At 42.3% G+C, this 20,449-nt stretch overlaps 1 protein-coding gene across 2 annotated transcripts; it reads left to right on the forward strand.

Annotated features, from left to right (window-relative positions):
• The first annotated feature begins 38 nt into the window (after positions 1-38).
• Positions 39-18,743, forward strand: si:ch73-234b20.5 (uncharacterized protein LOC449923 homolog). 2 transcript variants are annotated; one of them, XM_052042771.1, is made up of 4 exons: positions 39-196; positions 14,118-14,276; positions 15,152-15,216; positions 18,424-18,571. In XM_052042771.1, the coding sequence occupies exons 1-4, from the start codon at positions 194-196 to the stop codon at positions 18,488-18,490; spliced, it is 294 nt and encodes a 97-aa protein (XP_051898731.1). In that variant the 5' UTR covers positions 39-193; the 3' UTR covers positions 18,491-18,571. The 2 variants fall into 2 exon arrangements, with proteins under 2 accessions (XP_051898731.1, XP_051898721.1); XM_052042761.1 differs by lacking the exon at positions 15,152-15,216 and having other exon boundaries at positions 40-196; positions 18,424-18,743.
• Positions 18,744-20,449: the final 1,706 nt, after the last annotated feature.

The raw sequence follows: 20,449 nt of genomic DNA on the forward strand, positions 1-20,449 counted from the left end.
ACAGGCTGTACCTGTACCCATGCTCCATTAGCTTCAGAGAAAAGAGGAGGGGTAAGAGCCAAGCATCGGCTCTGCTCACAGGCTGGACTTCGATGAAATTTTGGTAATCCAAGTTAAATATTAAACAGCGATTTCAACATTTTACCTTCCATTGCACTCTTTGGCAAAAGCAGGGACTGCTTCAGACACAACAATGGTAAGCTTGGAGTATGTTTTGTTAACTATCAAAATGTCTGTCTCCTAGTGAGGACTATTTTTAACTGCAAGTGCTCTGACAATTTTCGCTACACTGTGTGCAGAAAGCAGTAGATTTTCTAGAAAAGTTGAAGCAGATTGCGGTAAAGCTGGGAACAGTAACTGTGCTGTAACCTGAAATGGCAGTCCTTGGCTCTACTTTAGTTTTCCTCAATGTTCGACTAAAAAAAATTCACTGCCTTCATTCTCTTGTTTTAGAAACACCAATATAAAGTTCAAAGAGCCAAATTCCTTGTCCAAAATATTCAGTCAACGCGTACATAAAAAGTCAGCAAAGGACTGGCTGAGAAAATGTAGCTTACGGAAACATTGCTTACTGCTACTCATACCCCTCTATCCCCTACCCAGGGATTAATGAGTCTTTAGAGATCAGCCAATATCCTCAGAAACACTGACTCAGAGTTTATTGACCCTTGATTTAACCATAGAAACATTAAACACAACTGTTACTTTTACATTGTTTTTCTGCTTCCGGAATTGCTACTTTTACTCACTTTTGCTCCCTGAGGCTGTTGCTTTATCTTGGGAGTGAATCCCACGGTCACCAAGACCTGGTCCAAGCAGGCTTTCTTGTTGACAGGGAACATCGACAGCTTGTTTGATTGTTAGAAGAACCACATTCAACCCTGAATCTGTTCAGGGCAGGAAGTGTAGGTAATTTGTTTTCTTTACTTACCCCTGGAGACATTGATGTTTCTTGTAGCAGCTCCCCTCCCCCACACAGTGGCCCAGTTGAGATCAGCCGGGGCACAGATTGACACAGAGATCTGACCGGTATCGCCTGGTATCTTGTTACAAGGTGAAGTTACCACAAAGCAAAAGGAGAGGTCTGGAGACTTAATCTTTATTTGCAACAATCTACTTTCCTTTTTATTAGATTTTGATTTAATAAAAAACAACAGTAAGTGTTTACAATTGTGGATTCAAATCATATCACAAATGTAAATATAGTTAAAAGCAGGAAGCTTCATTGTCACATAAACCATTGCAACTGGTTTTTCATTCTGATGCTCTTTCTCTAGCCTTTCTCCTTCTCTTTCTTTCCACATTTCATTTCTCTTTCTACCTTTTGTTGCTTTGTATTTTTTGGCTTCAACAACTATCAGCATAGATTGTAGAAATGAAAATATTTGTATATGGCCACACTATAGGGAGGATGTGATTGCTTTGGAGAGAGTACAGCGGATATTCACCAGGATGTTGCCTGGATTGGAGGACATTAGTTATGGGGAGAGATTGGATAGGCTGGGCTTCTTTTCCCTGGAGCGAAGGAGGCTGGCGGGTGACCTGATGGAGGTACAGTAATAAGAGGCATACTTAGAGTAGGTAGTCAGAAGCTTTTTCACATGGTAGGGGTATCAAAAACAAGAAGGTATAAACAAGAGTTTTAATGGAGATTTGAGGGGAAAGTATTAGTGTAGTGGTTAGTGTAACGCTATTACAGCACCAGTGAACCGGGTTCAATTCCAGCCACTGTCTGTAAGGAGCTTTTATGTTCTCCATGTGTCTGCGTGGGTTTCTTCCGGGTGCTCCGGTTTCCTCCCATATTCCAAGGACGTACGGGTTAGGAAGTTTTGGGCATGCTATGTTGGCGCCGGAAGCGTGGCCACACTTGCGGGCTGCCCCCAGAACACTCTACGCAAAAGATGCATTTCACCGTGCATTTCGATATACATGTGACTAATAAAGAAATCTTATCTTATCTGCAACCCACTGCCAGAGGAGGTGGTGGAATCAGATGCAATCACTATGTCTAAGAGGCATTTAGACAGGCACTTGAATAGGCAAGGCAAAGGAGGATATGGACCTAATGCAGGCAAAAGGGAATTAAGTGTAGATGGGTATAAAGGTCATGTTGGGAAGAAGGGTTGTTTCTCTGCTGTACAGCTATGACTCTATGACTCCATAGTTCTTTACACTTCTAATAAAGGAGTTTAAATGTAATTAAACTGATGAATATTTCATCTTCTCCATGCCTTCTCACAAAGAAGTCATGAATTTTCAAGACGGCACAGACACACAGGAGATCCAGAGGTATAAGAAGCACAATCTCCCTTCGGGGGCCAGATTGTCAGCCAAGTAAAATTAGCAGCTGCTGGAATATGGGTAACAAGCAGAACCAAGAGTTTCATGCAGAGGTGGGTGGGAGGGGGTGTCTGAAACAAGACTCTCCTCACGAAAGAGTGTCTGGAAAGGGTCGGAACAGCTGCATGTTGCAATGACAAAGCTGAACAGTTACATCACAAGCAAACAACATTGTTTTCACAAATCTCCTTCATAAGAGTGTGTATCAAGAACCTGAGCCAGTCTGAACATCTTTCTCCTCTAAATATTGGAGCAATCAACATAAATCATTGGATGGATTACAAAACGAGCATGAAATGTGTAAAACCACTTCAGTCAGTTCAAGGCTGAAACTAAGGGGATACAGGATTAGATACTGAAATCTCTTGTCAAATCTTCTTTTTGTTTCGTAACCCCACTTTACGAACCCATCATTCCCCATTCAAGGATGCCCTATGGAGTGAACCTATAGTTAGGAAGGAAGCAGAAACCACTGAGTTACTCATGCCCTTTCACCCTGACCCCGTTCAGTCTCCACACCCACCAGGAAGTGCTTAACTTCTTCTCAACCCTTCCCTTTCATGACACATTGATAACAGCGAGAGACTGCATGAGGAGCTGTGGATTGAGCCAGAAACCTGTAAATAGTGAGCTTTGTCATTGAGCTGCCTTTTATTAGCAACAACAATGACACAATAATGTCATGTTCCAGGTATATGCCAACCTGACACTAATTCTATTTACATCCATGCATGACATGCTGACAACTTGAATTATTAATTTAACTTCCTGTAACGTAGCATCACTAACTTACATTCTGACTAGATGAAGATTTAGTGTCCACTTTAAAATAATATTCCTTCAGATATTTTTTATGCATTTTTGGGATCTGGCATTGCTGGCAAGACCAGCATTTATCACTCATTCCTCATTGTCCTTGAGAAGGTGGTGGTGACCCACCTTCTTGAACCTCTACAGTCCTTCAGGAGAAGATATTCCCACAGCGCTGTTGAGGAGGGAGAGCCAGGATTTAGACCCAATGATGAAGGAATGGTGATATATTTCCAAGTCAGATTGGTGTGCCACCTGGAGGGGAACCTGCAGGTGATGGTGTTCCCAACACCTTGTCCCTTTGGGAGTAGGGGTCTCAGGTTTGGGAGGTGCTTTTGGAATAGCCTGGCTGAGTAATTGTGGGGCACTTTGCAGATGATGCACAATGCACCCACTCTGCACCAATGCTGGAGGGAATGAATGTATAGGATGATTGATTGGCTACCAATCAAGCGAGCTGATTTGTCCTGATGGTGTCAATGCTCTTGAGAGTTGTTGGAACTACATTCATCCAGGCAAGTACAGAGAATTAGAGAATTCCATGACATCAAGAGGCAATACCACTGGATACCCAGCATCTGACTGCTCTTGAAGCCTCAATATTTATGTGGCTGGTCCAATTAAGTTTCTGGTCATTGGTGACCCCCCAGGATATCGATAGTGGGAAATCAAGCAATGATAATGTTTTGGCCTCTCTTTGCACCTTAGAAACCACAAAAATGGAGTGTAGGAATCCTCAATCCCAAGGGACTACCTAAGGAGTACCAGTTCTCCCACACTGAGGCACAGGGTTCTGTGTTGTAACCTCTTAAATTTATTGTTGTTGGAATTGTTTAGGACTCCAAAACTAATGACATGTTGACACATTATAAATATTGTAAGCAAATGAAATGATATGCTTGATAAGCAAATGAAGACAATACAGATTCCTATATTGTATAACTACTTATCTTATGAATAAGGCATAGTCTGGGAAAAGAATACACTTAAAATCTGGTCATCTGTCTTAATATCTCCATATGTGGTTTGGTGTCAAATTCTGTTTGAAAACACTCCTTTGAAGCCTCTTGGTAATTTTAAGGTGTTATATCCATTTATTGCATTGGCATGCCCCTGGATTGTGATAAAGTTTTTTAACAATTCCATATGTGTTGTTACCCTTCCTTAATTAACCAAACTCTTAGCAGGGCCCTTAGGAACCATTTGGCACCTCGCCATCAATTGCTGCTGCAATCAAACAAATCCCTTTGACAAGAGAATGCAGATTTTAGGCAGGTCTAACTCAATGCGGTAATTGCATGGGAACAAGAGGTGGTCTCATACATAGGATCAGCAATGACGGGTCATGAGCAGAGATGAAACAAAGACCATAACCACAACAGTAGCACCAGAGAGGAAATTTGGACCCATGCGGAAAGGGAAAGTTTGGGATTCAGGCAGAAGCTGCCCAACTGGTACCTTTCCTCCTGGTCAATTAACCATTGTGGGAGGTGAGACTCCAGATGGGGGAAGAGGGGGTTTTCGTGCAGTGGAGGAAACAATGCCTTTGTTACATGATTCTGTCGTTTAAATCTCCATTGCATGAGAAATCAAACATTTCAAATAAGTGACATGGAACTAATCCCATTGGTAAGAACGGAAGTAAGCAAATGCTCCACTCCACCCTCACCACTGCCTTGCTCTGGTTGTTGTTGGCTGTTCCTCCCCAAGAACGATGCATGGAGAGGTGCAGCGCCACCTCCTGTCAGGCATCTCTCATTACCTCACATTACCGGCAGCCTGAGAATTGTTGAATGTGGCCAAGTCAGCTTTTCTTTCAGATATTAACACTTCCATTGCATAATTCTTTATTTCTAAGAAATCCCTGCCCCACTCTCCATCCGCTCTATTTGACCTGAAACTGTCATGACTCAGTAGCCATGTGGTAAGGCAGGCATGTGGTCAATTTCCAGAAACCTCTGCTAATTGTGTTTTAAAACCGGGGGGGAGGGGGGAGGAGGTTTGATAGGATGTGGAGGGGACCTGCACCTTTTAATTATTTTAACATCAATAGCTTACATGTTTAATGTAGTTTATAGATTATGAACAACCCTGAAAATAAAAGCTGTGGTTTAAACTCTTCTGTTTCTCTGGCAGACACACAACCGTCCCAATGCTCTTGTCCCTCTGAACAGTCACTCTAGCTTTCTTTCTCTTTCTATAGTTCCATTCTCTTCCTGTCCCACTCAGCTTGCTGCACTTTCCAAAGTTGTCTGGATGACAAAACAAAAGCTAAAAGCATGAAAATTAAGACAATGATTTTTTACACTTTCTCTCCTCCTGCCATCTCCAATACCATTGTTACTTGAAAACACACTAAAAATGAATTTTGATTCAATAAACTTCTGACATTTATCTGATCAGTTTGCTCTAAGTAATTAATAGCCAAATAGCAAGCGAAATTAATGCCTCAGAATAGTGGGGATGCATTTGGATTCACTGTGTGAGCTCAGAATGCAGGAGTCAGGTTCAGCTCTCTGGACCATGGGGAGAAACTCACTGGCTTTTGTCAAAAGTAGAAGATATTTTTGTGACAATCTTCATAGAAGAGGACACAAGATAAAATCTCCTGGTAGTACGGGAGAACAACAAATTGAGAGTGAATGAGGAGATGAAAGAAATAAGCATTTGTAAAAAATCAGACTAGAGAAACTAATGGGACTGAAAGCCAATAAACCCCCAGGATCTGCAGGCACAGGTGTGGTGCATTTGGACCTTCAGAAGATCTTTGATAAGATTCCGTATGAGAAGTTGTGAAACAAAATTAGAGCAAATGTGATTGGGGATAATGTCACACCTTATTCTACATTCTGTATTGTTTTACCTTTGTACTACCTCAATGCACTGTGTAATGAATTGATCTGTATGAACACTGTGCAAGACAAGTTTTTCACTGTACCTCAGTACATGTGACAATGATAAACCAATTTACCGATTTAGCAAATACTGGCATGGCTTGAGGATTGCTTAACAGTTAAAAATGAGAGAGTGGGACTAAACAGGACATTTTTGAGTTGGGTGGCTGTGACTAGAAGGGACCGATGCTGGCCCCCCATCTGTTCATAATCTATGTCAATGATATGGATGAAGGGACCATGAAGTGATTTTATTTTACAAAGTGAGTTGTAAGGAGACTAGAGAGAGGTTTCAGGGGGATATGAATGGATGAGAACATGCCTAATGGTATATAAAATGGAAAAATGTGAGATCTTCCACTTTGGTAGATAATATGGAAAATCAGTGTATTCCTTAAATTGTAAGAGACTGCAAGGTGTTGGTGTTCAGAGGGACCTGAGTGTCCTTGTACACAAATCACTGCAAGTTAATATGCACGACTAGCAAGTAATTAGAAAGGAAAATGGTAGATTGGAATTTATTACAAGAGGATTTGGCTACAAGAGTTATGATGTCTTATTGCAATTACTTAGGACCCTGGTGAGCCCATATCTGGAATATTGTATAAAAGTCTGGTCTCCATATCTAAGGAGAGATATACTTGTGATAGTGAGTATGCAATGAAGGTTCATTAGATTGATTCAGGAGAGATAAAGCAGATTGGGCCTATATTCTCTAGGTTTAGAAGAATGAGAGATGATCTCATTGAAACACACCAGTTTCCTATGGAGCTTATAGGCTTCACTAGACCATGTTTTCCTCGGCTGAGGTGTCTGAAAATAAAAGCCACATTCTAGAATAGCTCCGTTATTCAGCATTGAGATGGGAAGAAATTTCTTAATCCAAAGGTTGGTGAAACGTTTGAAATTTTCATCTCATGAGAACTGTGGAGCCTCACCCGCTCACGAAATCCAAGAGAGATCGATAGGAGTCTGGATGTTAAGAGAATCAAAAACATGGGGTTAGTGCAAGAAAGCTGCTGCGCTAAGATAAAACATCATCCATGAAGTTACTGAATGGCAGAACAGTAATGAGGGGCCAAATGGCCTCATCCTGCTTCTATTATGTTCTTATATTCTTATCAAGTCAGCAGAGTTCACAAAACGTAATTCAAGTGATAAATATGATGTAGAAGATACCCTTAAAATCTTATTTAAGCCTTTGTTTTGGACTTTGGAATTACCATTCAAGGACAGAAGTCCACCTGGTGAACAGGTTGTCAAACACTGACAGGAGTGTACAGAGGTCATTTCCATCATAAATGTGTTTACAAGACCTCATGATTGGAAAAATGTCGATGCAAACAGCAAGAAGTGTGACAACAAGAAGTAAGATTAGTAGTCAAGTATTGGGTGAAAACACAAGTGACTGTGACATTGGATTCCATGTTTCCCATAGCTTGAGCCATAGAAATACTGCACAGTAGGATGTCAATCAGCCCATTTTGTCAATCCCAACCAACAATAGACTTTGGCTTAATCCCACTTTCCCAGTCTTGGTCCATAGTCCTGCAGGTAGCAGTTTGGCTTGAATTTCTTGCACAAATTGTAAGTGGATGTGTTTGGCACTGGTAAAACCACCAGTGTGTGGGTCACGTGTACATAATGGCAGTGTGCAGAGTTGGCAGAATGTGAAATCATCAATGCCAAATGCACCAGCGAGGCCAAATTGGATCATAAGAATTGATCTAATGGCTTGATGAAGCCAGTGTCTAACACCTCACCCTGCACTACTTGAATGAATGTATCAGACTGCCTGCAGGGTTGTTAGTGACTCATAGGGAGGAGAGTTGGTTGTTTACATTAGCTGGAATTTGATTGTTGGATACCATAAGAGTTTGAGAAGAGGGTGCTGTGGCTGAAGGCAGAATTTAACTTAAACTCTTCGGTGGGGGACAGAGAACAGGGAGGGCTTTGTGGGCAAGGGCCACCTGTCAGATGAGGGAAGGTGAGGAGAGGGTAGCACTTTCTGAGAACACTTCAACTGAACCCACCTGTGATGCCTGAGGAGCCGCTGACTCTCCAGGGAGGTCCTGGGAGTCGCTGCAGGCACAGAAGCACCCAACCAGTCACTTTGCTGAATCTCTGCCCACTCTGACTCTTTCCAGGCTGGTGCTGAAGGCACTATGTTACTAGTGCAAGGCACTTTGCTGCACGTCCCTGCATTGGAGAGGAAACCATACCAGCTCCAAACACACCCCATAAGTGAACAACAACAAAAAAAAGAACCCCACTTCACTACACGTCCTGTCTTGCCTTTGCTCTGCCACTGTTGACCCTTCTGTTCCAACACAGGCAGCAGCCACACAACGTTTGAGTGCTGCAATGAAAACCTAGGTAACCGCCAATCAATCTTATCTGGTTCTGTGCCCCACCTTCCCTTCTGATCAGATTCCATAATCTGCAGCACTTCGTTGTCTCCACTTATCACCTCCTTCCCTCCCCCACCTGACTCCATCTGCCAATCAACCCCTCCTCACCTGGATCCACCTATCGCTTGCCAGCTCTTGCCCCATCCCCTCCCCCTCACCTCCTTATACCGGCTATCTCCCCTCTAGCTTTCAGTCCAGATGAAGGGTCTCGACCCGAAACGTCATCTGTCCATTTCCCTCCACAGAAGCTGACTGAACTGCTGAGTTCACCCAGCAGATTGTTTCTTGCTCCAGATTCTGGCCTCTGCCGTCTCTTGTGCCTGCCGAACAATGTCAGCTTGTTGCCACTCCACTGGAATCATGGCTCCAGATACCAATGTTCAAAGGGGTTTTTAGTGTCATGGCATCAAACATTTACGTGGCTTGCCGTGGAATTACAGGGGCTCCATGGAGCAGGAATCTGTCGTTCTCTTCCAGGACCACAGCATCTGTTCTCTTACCCCTGCTACTCCACCAGTACCCTGCTCACTGACAGCCAACCACCCACCCGATCTTCTGCCGCCCAGGGTGAGCAGCTACGGCCCGAAGCTGGACCTATTGGGACACTTCAAGGGCACCCTCCGGGGGCTGTCTGAAACTCCCTCCATCACCAGTCAGCCACAGTGCTGCGGCCACCAGGGGAAGAACCGTGCGGACCTGGAGAACGGGCAAAGGCACGAGCAAGATTGGGGAGGGTGTTCCACAAGGGCGACTGGTGGTTTGTCTGGACACTTCTGAAAAGTTGTTTGGGCTGTTGATTTGTTGGGTGGTGTACCCATGAACTGTGAACAATGGCAGAAGGAAGGCTAGGAGGGACACGCAGTGAAGCGGGAGACATTATTTTTGTTCACTCTTGGGATGCTTTTGGAGTTGGTGTTTCCACTCCAATGTTTCCTCTCTCCAGTGCTGCAAACTGCAGGGTGTTAATAACATAAGCCTGGAAGGAGCCCAATGGACCACTAATATTGAAATGTTACTGGCCACCCCTTTCACGCTAGAAAGGATGGGCTCCAGGAAAAGCCCATCCAACAGAAGAGCTGAACGACTTGGTTATGCCACTTGATGTTAAACATAAGCTTTCAGACAGGCCTGTTGATGCAGCTGGCATTACATTTCACATGCTCCTCTGGAAGCTACACTATCGGAGCCTTCAACCTGAGTACTCGAGAGCACAACCCACGTGCAATGTCACCTCTGAGAACCTGGCACTTGAAGCAACTCTTCTCCCTGCCCTGACTGCGGGCTACTCTTGCCCAGCGACACCATGTGTGGATCACTACCCTCTTCTGTAAGCAAGGTGGCTCAGTCCAAGCTGGGGGTTGTGAAGGCAAGATTGAGTGACTGGTGCCTTGATCACTCAGCCTGGTGTGAGTTGCTGGCTTTCTGAAAGAAGAAGGGCACAAGCGTAGGTTACAATGAGCGGAGGGCGGACACAGAAGGTGGATGCTTACACTGTCTGCAGTTTGGATGTAAATCAGAAGAGACTGAGGATTAAGGGGGAAGCCTGATGTGAGAACAAAGATTGAAAATATGCAGGCAGCCACTTACTTTTGTCTGCACCACCGATTGTCACAGGGCCTGTTACAGCTGAAAATGCTTCTGCGGGACAGTGAGCGGGTGGACCCACGTTTGTGCAAGACAGGAGGGAGTGTGCTGATGAATGCATGAGTTGCAATACCTGTCATTTCGGCTCCTCCCTTCCTATCTTGCAGGGCTCCAGACAACCTTTCCAAGTAAGGCAGCAATTCACTTGCACCTCTTCCAATCTAGTGTACTACATTTGGTGTTCATAATGTGGTCTCATCTACAGTGGGCAGATTGGTTCATCGCTTGGCACAGCACCTGCACTCAGTCCACAGGAGTGACCCTAAGCTTCCTGTTGCCTGTCACTTCAAGTTCCCATCCCACCCCCACTGGGACCTTTCCGTTTATGGCCTCCTGCTATAACAAGGCCCAATGCAAGCTGGAGGAACAACACCTCATCTTCCACTTTGCGTATTGCAGCTTTCTGGTCTCAATTTCAAATTTTCCAACTTCAGGTGACTCACTTTCTCTGTCTGTATCAGAACCAATTAGTCATGTGCTTGTAATGTTGGCTCAGTTTCTCTCTCTCTGCCAGCCCAGCCTGCACTGCTAGGCATGTCCCACAGCCCTGCTATATGCAACACTTTATGCTTCCTTGTTTGTATTGTCACTCTCTAACTGCCCCCAGTAACCCATTGACCTGATGATCTCTACAACTTTTCACCAAAGCATCTCTGGCCTCATGCTATCAGAGAGATCCCCTTTGTCCTATCAATCCCTCTCCCTGCCATCTTGGTAACTTGGTCACTAACTTGTGTTTTTCTCTCTTTCCCAGTTCTGAGGAAGGGTCTTGGACCTGAGACACTAACTCTGTTTCTTCCTCCACAGATGCTGCCTGACCTGCTGAGTGGTGATGTGCTGCCATGCTTGAATGGCACTTGGCAGGACATTATATTGGGTTTAGAATCAGTTGGACTTCCACAGCAGTTCATTTGCTAATGAAAACTTGCAGCTGGCCCATACAGTGTGGAATCTCTCACATGATGGCTGCACCATTTTCTACATGCGTCAGACTCCATATCATGCAGAGCAGTGCAAACAATGACTAGGAAGAAAGTGCACAAAGTTATCTCTATAACCTTGGTTTCTATTAAAGCTGTTAAGATTTCACCTAAGTGCCAGTTGCTGATTAATGTGCCAGATAATCTCTTGTTTGTTCATTTCTTTGCTTCATCATTTCCTAAGCTGTACTCATCAAGGAATAAGTTCACGGATGTGGAAAACCTTCATTGCCTTATGAAAGTGGCCACATATCACACATAAGCCTAGGCAATGAAGGTGAGCAGAGTTGACAGTGTAGAGCATCACGATCAATGTTGCTGGTTGATCCATCCTTTGGATGAGATGTTAACCATGAACTGAATGTTAAGGACTTCATTACCCAGTTTAAAATAGTAAAGGCAGTTCACTTCATGCCTCTTTCAATGTTCGGCTAACATAATGGGTGCCAGTTATCCCCCTTAAAAGCAGACATTTAATTTTCACCTAAGCCATCTTGCCGTACTCCTCCAATGCTGTTTTGCTGCCTACCAGCACATCAGTCAAATCAAAGTAAAGGAGGGACTGTAGCCAACTGTATGAACACTGGTTACGTCAGCCTTGGTTTTCTTCTGCGCCTAAGTAACAATGGACAGTTGTGAGAATTTCTGGTATAGTGGAAAGTGAATGCATGAAGTGGTTCTGAAGAAAAGAAATGGAAGAATTAGTTCATCCAAGCTACCTTGCCACATGCTGCTTTTAAATTGTTATTAAAAGATGAATATAAAATAGCCCTTCTGAGTTGCTATATTCTTAAAAGGCTGTAGACTGCACTGGGTAAGTAATTCAGAAAAGTAAAGAATGATTGGGGTGGGGAGGCGGAGTGCAGAGATGATATTCAACTTTGGCATAACAGAATACGGTAGATTGGTGAGCCAGCTCTTCATAATCAATGTGTTTTACTGTCCATTTTAGTGTAAAGTAATATTGGGAGAAGTGTATAACCAACAAAAGGGTTAAGTGCAATTGTAACAAACGACCCTGTCAGATTTCCTGGAGACCCATGACTCACAAACCCTGATGGGAAATGTGTTGCATCATCAAGTATCACACGTTTTCATAGTGTATACATCTGCTCTTTCATGTAATAAAGACAGGAAATACTCCGCATGTCAGCCAAAATCTGCGGAATGATGACAGATCAAGTTGATGGCCTTTTATCAGAGGTGAAAATAAGTTAGAAGTCAAACCAGTTTTAACAGAAGGGGGAAGGCAGAGAGGAAGGGGAGTGTCTGTGAGAGGGTGGAGACCAAGAACGAGTGAATGAATGAAAAGAGGAGAGACGAAAATAGAAAATGAACAATGCTGTCATGTTGAGATCTGAAACATGACAAACACTGCACACTGGAAATCTGAACTAAAGACTGTGACATAGACGTTAGTGCCATTGTCTCATAGATCCAAAGACCTGGGTTCAATCCTGACTTCTGAGTGCTGTCTGTGTGGAGTTTGCACATCAGCAGATGTATACACTATGAAAACGTGTGATACTTGATGATGCAACACAATTCTCATTGCATGAGTTTCCTCCAGGTGCTCCAGTTACCTCCTTCATCCCAAAGGTGTGCTGGTTGGTAGCTTAATTGACCACTGTAGATCACTCTTAGTGTAGGTGCCTGATAGGAGAAGTTAGGTGTGGGTTAAGTAGAAATAAACAGGAAAATGGGATTGATGGGATCGCTTTGAGAACCGGCATTTAGGCCAAATGGCCTCCTTCTCTGACATAAGGAAATATGAAATACGAATGCTGGAAATACTCAACAGGTTAGGCACCATCTGTAGAGGAAGAAATGGAGTTACATTATAGCTAGTTGATATTTTATCAGAACTGGCAGGTTCAGATATAAACTGGAAGGTTGGTTATCTGAAACTGTTGAATCCTGAGGGTTGCACTTTGCCTTGCTGGATGATGAGAGATTGTTCCTCGAGCTTATGATGAAACAGTGTAAATCAGCAAGATCTCGAGCTCTTCTTCTGCCACCTTTGCTATCATTTCCCAGGCCAGGAACCTCCAACCTGGTCTGTGGACCATATCTTCCACCTTCGGACCCTGCTCCACCTAGAACCCTTCTTCTGGCCTCTGGTGTGATATTAATCATCTCAATTTTTCCACTCTCACTACCCACCTCTGAACTGGCAGCACCTTTCTGACAAAGGACCAACCTCAACAATTGCATTAAAGGGTGGTGCTGTTCTGGTTTAGTAAACTGATCTCTTCCTCGTGGCTTGCCAGCTCTTTGACACACCCTGTGGACTATGACTTCACCACTGAACATCAGTCACTTACCTCTGGAAATCTTCCCTCCACAGCTTCCAGCTTCATGGTCCCACCACCCTTAACTTCTCCCCAGGATCCACAAACAGGACTGTTCTTGTAGACCGAACATTTCAGCCTGTCCTTTTTCCACTGAACTTATTTCTTCCCACCTCATCACTATTCTCTATGGGACGCCTCTGATGCCTTCCATTACTTTGGCAGTTTACAGTTTTCTGATTCTATCCAGCTCATTTTCACCATGGATGCCCAACCTCCCTACAACTCCAACCGACACTGGGATGACTTGATAGCCCTTGAACAGAGGCACAATCAGACCCTCTCCCCCACCACCCTCCTTTACTTGTATAAATTCATTCTTACACTGAAGAACTTTTCCTTTAATTCTACTCACTTCTCAAAAGCACCAATAAAATCCTGAAATCCAAGACTACAGAAGAAGACTTACTCAGATCTCTTGAAATATTACCTTTACTCATAGGCCTTTACTGAGGGCTGTTTTCATGTAAGAGGTGTCATTATCTTTGAACCTGTTTGTCAACATTTCAGGACTTTACAGCTCAACATGCAGGCAACTCCATTTACAACATATCAACTGGTCAATCAACATTATTGCTCATTTTGGAACTTTACCTGCGCTGGTTCTCATATTTTTACAGCAGTGCCTTCAGGGCTTTCTGGAACAGTGAGCTAGATTTTAAAAAAATGTTTTTCTTTTTATGTCAGGCCAGCTACAGTGTGGACCCAGGCCCTGATAAATTATCTAACCTGCAGTCTCAGGTGAATGATGTAAAGGGGATCATGACACACAATATTGAAAAGGTTCTGGACAGAGGAGAGAAGCTGGATGATCTCATCATTAAAACAGATGATCTCCAAGCTACAGTGAGTATCAATAATATAAATAGCCGTGTAATTGAGTGAATTCCCACCATTATCCTTGCCTTTGCCGGCCATATAAGGTAGACCTGCCCGATCATGCTTGTCTAAAGCAAAATCTCCATGCCTTTGAGTGGAAGGAACAACTGCCGTGACAAATTGCAACAAACCCTTTGCAATAAAAAATTAGGAAATGGGTTTCAAACACCATCAATGTTGTTTAATCAGTGTGTTGCACTTTCAACAGTGCTAGATTGTGTTCTGTGTCAGGATATCACATGGGATATGAGCTTCCTTACCTAATTAGATGCAGATTGAATATAGGTATAGACTTCTTTTTAACTAGAAATTAGGTAATTGCAGCGAGAGTAAAAAGGACCTGGCTCAGATTAATTAGAGGGCGCAAACGACAGCTAAATCAGCAAATATTTAAATAGAGTTTATTTTACAAACTCATGGCAGTATGTGATCAAGGTCAACTGAGACAGGACCAGCCTCCAGGCATCTCCAGAAATGACTACTCCTGAACTGGTCAATGGCTTACAGTGCGTAGCCAGGTTTGATGGAGTGATGCTGAGGACAAAAGTGGACTTGGTTGCACTGTTTTATGTAAAATTGGGTTGGACAATTTTTCAGGTATCCACTCCTGCTGCCCTTACACTGTAGGTGAGGGGTTTCATGATAGTTTAGCATTTTTCAGAGGACCTGTGTGCTGAGAAGTGGAGTAGTGGCCGCAGAAGTTGACGGGGTGATAAAGAATGCGTATTTATGCTTGCCTGTATTAGTGAGTTCAAGAGTCAGGAAGTTACGTTGCAGCTCTATAAAACTCTGGTTAGGCCACATCTGGAGTATTGCATTCAATTCTGGTTGCCCCATTATAGGAAGGAGGTGGAGGCTTTGGAAATGGTGCAGAAGAGGTTTACCAGGATGCTGCCTGGATTAGAGGGTATGTGCTATAAGGAAAGGTAGGACAAACTTGGGTTGTTTTCTCTGGAGTAACGGAGGCTGAAGGGAGATCTGATAGAAGTTTATAAAATTATGAGAGACATAGATAGACAGCTGGTACCTTTTTCCCAGAGTTGAAATGTCCAGTATTAGAAGGTATGCATTTATGGTAGCGGGGGGGGGGGGGGGGGGGGGGTGGGGGGAGTTCAAAGGAGATGTGGGGGGCAAATTTTTTGCACAGAGAGTGGTGGGTGTCTGGAATGTGCTGACAATGGGTGGTGGTGGAGGCAGATATGATAGAGGTATTTTAAGCGGTTTTTAGATAGACACATGAATATACAGTGAATTGAGGGATATGGACCATGTGTAGGCAAAAGGGATTAGTTTATTAAGGCATCATTAGCTTGATTAGTCCAGCACAACATCGTGGGGCTTGTTCCAATGTTTTTCTTTTTATGTCAGACCAGCTGCCAGCTACAGTGTGGACCCAGGCCCTGATAAATTATTTAACTTGCAGTCTCAGGTGAATGATGTAAAGGGGATCACGACACACAATATTGACAGCACAACATCATGGGGCTTGTTGCAGTACAAAAACAGGCTGATAAAGTGAGTTTTAGTATTTCTTAAATTTGTGTGGAGCCAGGATGAAACAGAAGAGTGCCTCCTACTCTGCTGCTCTGCCCAGGTTCCCAGTCCCTCTCAACTTGCCCTGTTTGACAGCTGGTGATCAAATATCACATAATCAGACATGCAGCAACATTTTCACTTGCTTTGAAGATCCTACTAGCTGTCAGCTCCATCAGCCCATCACATTCCATTCTCCTCCCACCTCCTATCACCTCCACACAAACTTCTGGCATTGTTGTGATTGAGACAAGTGACCCTAGTTCATTCATTCAGTAAGTATTCTTAAGGCTTAGATAGACAGGTTTTGAGCCGTTTGAGAATTTACGTTGATGGATTATCAGACAGGAAAGTGGAGTTGAAGCCGACAGTCAGATCAGCCATTATCTTATTGAATGGTGGAGCAAGCTCAAGGGGATGTGTGGCTTACTGTTCATATTCCTTATGTCCTTGCACAGTGTTGAGCCTGCCCCTTCTGCAAGATAGCCTACTCTCCCCTGGGGAAGTTGGCACAGAGTAAACAAGGGAATGCAACTTCATGCACCAATCCAGCTACTTCAAGGCTGACACATACTTTGAAAATATGTAGCACAATGTTTGTCCATCAACTGCTGAGGACTGTTGACACATGATTATCTGCTGCCCCCTAACAGATATTCCCATATGTGCTGAGAACTTGCTAAGACCATTAAAATCAGGGGAATTCCATATCTTCTTCTGGGGTCAACTCGACAAGGACAGCCTCAAATCTTGCTGCTCCTCATTTTTACTGCCTCCATGCATAGAACTGAAAATCAAGACTTGTAGGAGAGAAATATACAGTAAAAGATTGCTTTCCAGTATTAGATGTGGGATTCAAGCTCCTTAAACAAGATTATGCCATCACACATTTAGCACAAAAATAACGTGTTGTCATTTAGAGAGAAATAACTTATGAATTTGCCAGTAAATCCCAAGGGAAAATATTCCAGCAATTTCTTGTTGGTCATTGGGGTAGGTTTTATCTGTGATCCATATCTCAGCCTACTTAAGTGATTTAATTCAATGGAACTGTAAACATTTAGGAATGCTGTGATTGTGCTGGAGAAAATACAGAGGAGATTCACCAGGGCATTGCATGGATTGGACGACTATAGTTATGGGGAGAGATTAGATAGGCTGGGCTTGTTTTCCCTGCATCGGAGACAGCTGAGGGGTGACTTGATAGTATACAAGATTTTGAGAGGCATAGATGAGTTGAGAGTCAAAATCATTTTCCCACAGAAGGGATATCAAAAAGAAGCTGGCCCAGTATTAAGGGAGAGGAAGGAGTTTTAAAGCGGGTCTGAGAGGTGTTTCTTTTTACACAAAGAGTGGTTGATATCTGAAACACTCTGCCAACGGAGGCAGTGGAATCAAATACAATTACCACATTTAAGAGGCATTTAGATAGATAGTTAATTGGCAAGCCATAGAAGGAAAGGGACATAACGCAAGCAGATGGGATTAGTGATAAACAAAAAGATTGGCATGGATATGGTAGGCCAAAAGGCCATTTCAGTGTGGTACATCTCTATGATTTAGATTGTTTAATGTGGAATTAAATGAATAAATAACAAAGTGTTATATGGCTGTTACATTTCCGTATATGCTTTTTTTTCCAGAGAAAGTCTATGGATACAAGTTATTTTTAAACTTGTTTAAAGAGGGGTTAGTTTCTCAGCACAACTCCAAAGTGAGCCAGTACACAAATGGGTTCAAACAATGGAACTTGCCAAAATACTTTCCAGCATACATTCATTCACAGTGCATGGATTTCACTGTGTTGTTGTTCTGAGTTTTGCTCTGTGCAGGAAGCTAATTTCAAGGGGCCTTAACCCAGACAGGTTTGATTTGTAGCTCTGCTGGTCATACCAGTCTGAAAGAGGCCAAATTTTCTGCAGAGATAAAACTTTAATTAGCAAGACCACAGGATCTATTAAATCAGGCGTAAAATTTAGTAATGTGCATAGATTAGATAGAAAATATCTTGTGTAAGTAAGACAACCCACCAATGTCGGGCTAATGAAAACATAAACTACACTGATTGAACTGTGATTCTGATCAGATGTACTCCATATCTTCTACCAGATGGTGGAACTAATTAGTTTATAATTCAGACCAAACTTTGCCTCCTCTTTTGTTAGTTATTCTAGCTTCAGTTAAATTGAAGAAATGGAACTGCAAAAGACATAGATACATGGGATTTGTAAAAGGCGTGCTGTTATTAGACTTCTGAATCTGGAATCAAGTAGCTACGGAGCAAGGTACCCATAAAAATATGACACCCAGTCTATCTACAAAACAAATTGCACCACTGAACCTAACTGGGTCTCAACACTAGGCGCAAATTTATAACAGTAACGCTGACTATTCATCATGAGCAGGACTCCAGTTGTTCACCAAAGACAATGCAGGATGGGTCACCCACAGGACATTGTTATCCCTCCATTCTGCCGAAATGCAATCCCCAAATTATCTGTTCTAAGGACGATGAATGTGATGAGGATTTCTTGGCACATTGTACATGTACATTCTGAATTCTCTGTCCTGTTTGTTTCAGGCTGATTCTTTCCAGAAAACATCCACAAAAATTGCAAGGAAGATGTGGTGGAAAAACACAAAAATGATTATTATCATTGTAGTAATTGTGGTTGTGATTACCATCCTTATCATCCTCTTAGCTACTGGTGTCATCCCAACATAAGTCTATCCACCTCCCACTGATAGAACCAGTTGCTCAAGCAATTTCACCTTCTTGTATATAAGGCATTTTTTCTCTAGAAATGTGTATTAAATGCTATAAATTATAAGGAAGCTTTGCAAGATGATGTAAAATAAATTTTAGAAAATGGGTAATAAAGCTACTAATATTTGAAATTATTTCTTAGAATTGCCAGTGGCTTTATCTATATTGCCTAAATGTCATTTTAAATCCTTGTAAGACAATTTCCCCTCTCCCAACACACATTTTCTTCTCCCTTCTAAGTGCAGTTGAGGTATAGTTCTCATAAGCTGAATGCTTCCAAATGGAACAAAATGCTGTGTTCTAAAAGCTAGCCCACTCTGCCCTGCCGCAAAGCAAAGCTCTGATCCTCGTGACGTTCCTTGGTGATGTACTTGCAAGCAGGAGGCATTCAAAAGTAAACAAAAAACAGAGATAGGGTATGAAGCCCAATTGCAGCAGTCTAACCCAGTTAAGGTCAATTGAATTTGAAGAGTGTTATTTTGCTGGTCTAGAAAGAAAAACATACATCTTTGATCATATACACACACATTATATTTTTTTAATAGAACTTTGTTTCCATTTCTTTACCTGCCTGGATATATAGCAGGGGATTTCCAGTGTGCTGTAAAATGTTGACAGGAGGAAGAGATAAAGTAAAGAGAAACAAGAGTAGCAAAGGAAGGAAACATCAAGCAATGATACATTATAACCTCATGTAGGAACTCACCGAGCAAAATGTGAACTTGGCTTCATTGTTTCTAACATTTTCTTGGTGTAAGCAAAATGGAATAAGGAAAGGGAGATAGTAAACAGGAAGAATATAATAATGATCTGGAAATTATTTATTTTAAATAGAAACATTATTGCCCGGTTTGCTTAGTCGACTTGTTCAGTTACCTCAGTTTATAAGCTAGATTATCATTGTAGTGAAGAATTTAGTGAGTGCTTCCTTGTCAGAAACATCTTAAGACAATGTCAAATAGTTTCTTGTGGATGGAAACACTTCCATTGTCCGAGATGGCTTTAACAAGTATTAAATCCATATCTGGGTTGAAAGATGTTTTCCATCTGTTACATGTACATAATATGTTATACAAGACAGAGCCACATAATGGAAATATAAACACTTTTAAACAATACACAGCAGCAGTATATAAAATACTAAATAAAAATGTCAATCCACATTAAAGATATACAAAAGTATATGAATCAATAGTAGCTCAAAATCTCACAGACAGCATTACAGAACTATCCAGTGTTGTGTCAGATCCAAAACAGTTCACCTGAGTTAAATAATAAGCAGGACACATGTATTGGAGGAATATTAAGTAGATATTTCCTCTTACTATATTTCTACAACAACAACTACAGTATTAAATTTTTACAAAGCAGCTCAGCCAAAGGAAACACTACTCTGCAATTTTGTAAAAGGTGATAGTTAATTACATAAAATTATGTTTCACTAAAGGACACCAACTAGCCCCTGGTGCCTCTAAAAGACCTATCCAATGAGTCAAACTCCCTTACTCTTTCCCAATTACCCAGTATATTCCTTCCCAAATACTCCTGCTTTATGTCTATCCAAATTCCTTTTGAAAGTTATTGAATCTGCTTCCACCATGGTTTCAGGCAATGCATTCCAGATTTATTACTGGTCCGTGCATACATTTATTTTCCTCATATCTCATGACTTTGGATCTGCATTCTGTGGTTCACTTCTACTACTGCTCTTTGTTTATCAATAGTCTTCAGCTTTTATGATCAGCTCCATTAAACAGTCATGGATCCATTAAGCATTTTTGGCAACTTTCAACCTGTCTGCAACCTTCAGAGTTGTGACTATTTCTTTTGTTGTTTTCCC

This window comes from Pristis pectinata, chromosome 2 (assembly GCF_009764475.1).
Source record: "Pristis pectinata isolate sPriPec2 chromosome 2, sPriPec2.1.pri, whole genome shotgun sequence".
Classification (NCBI taxonomy): Eukaryota; Metazoa; Chordata; class Chondrichthyes; order Rhinopristiformes; family Pristidae; genus Pristis; species Pristis pectinata.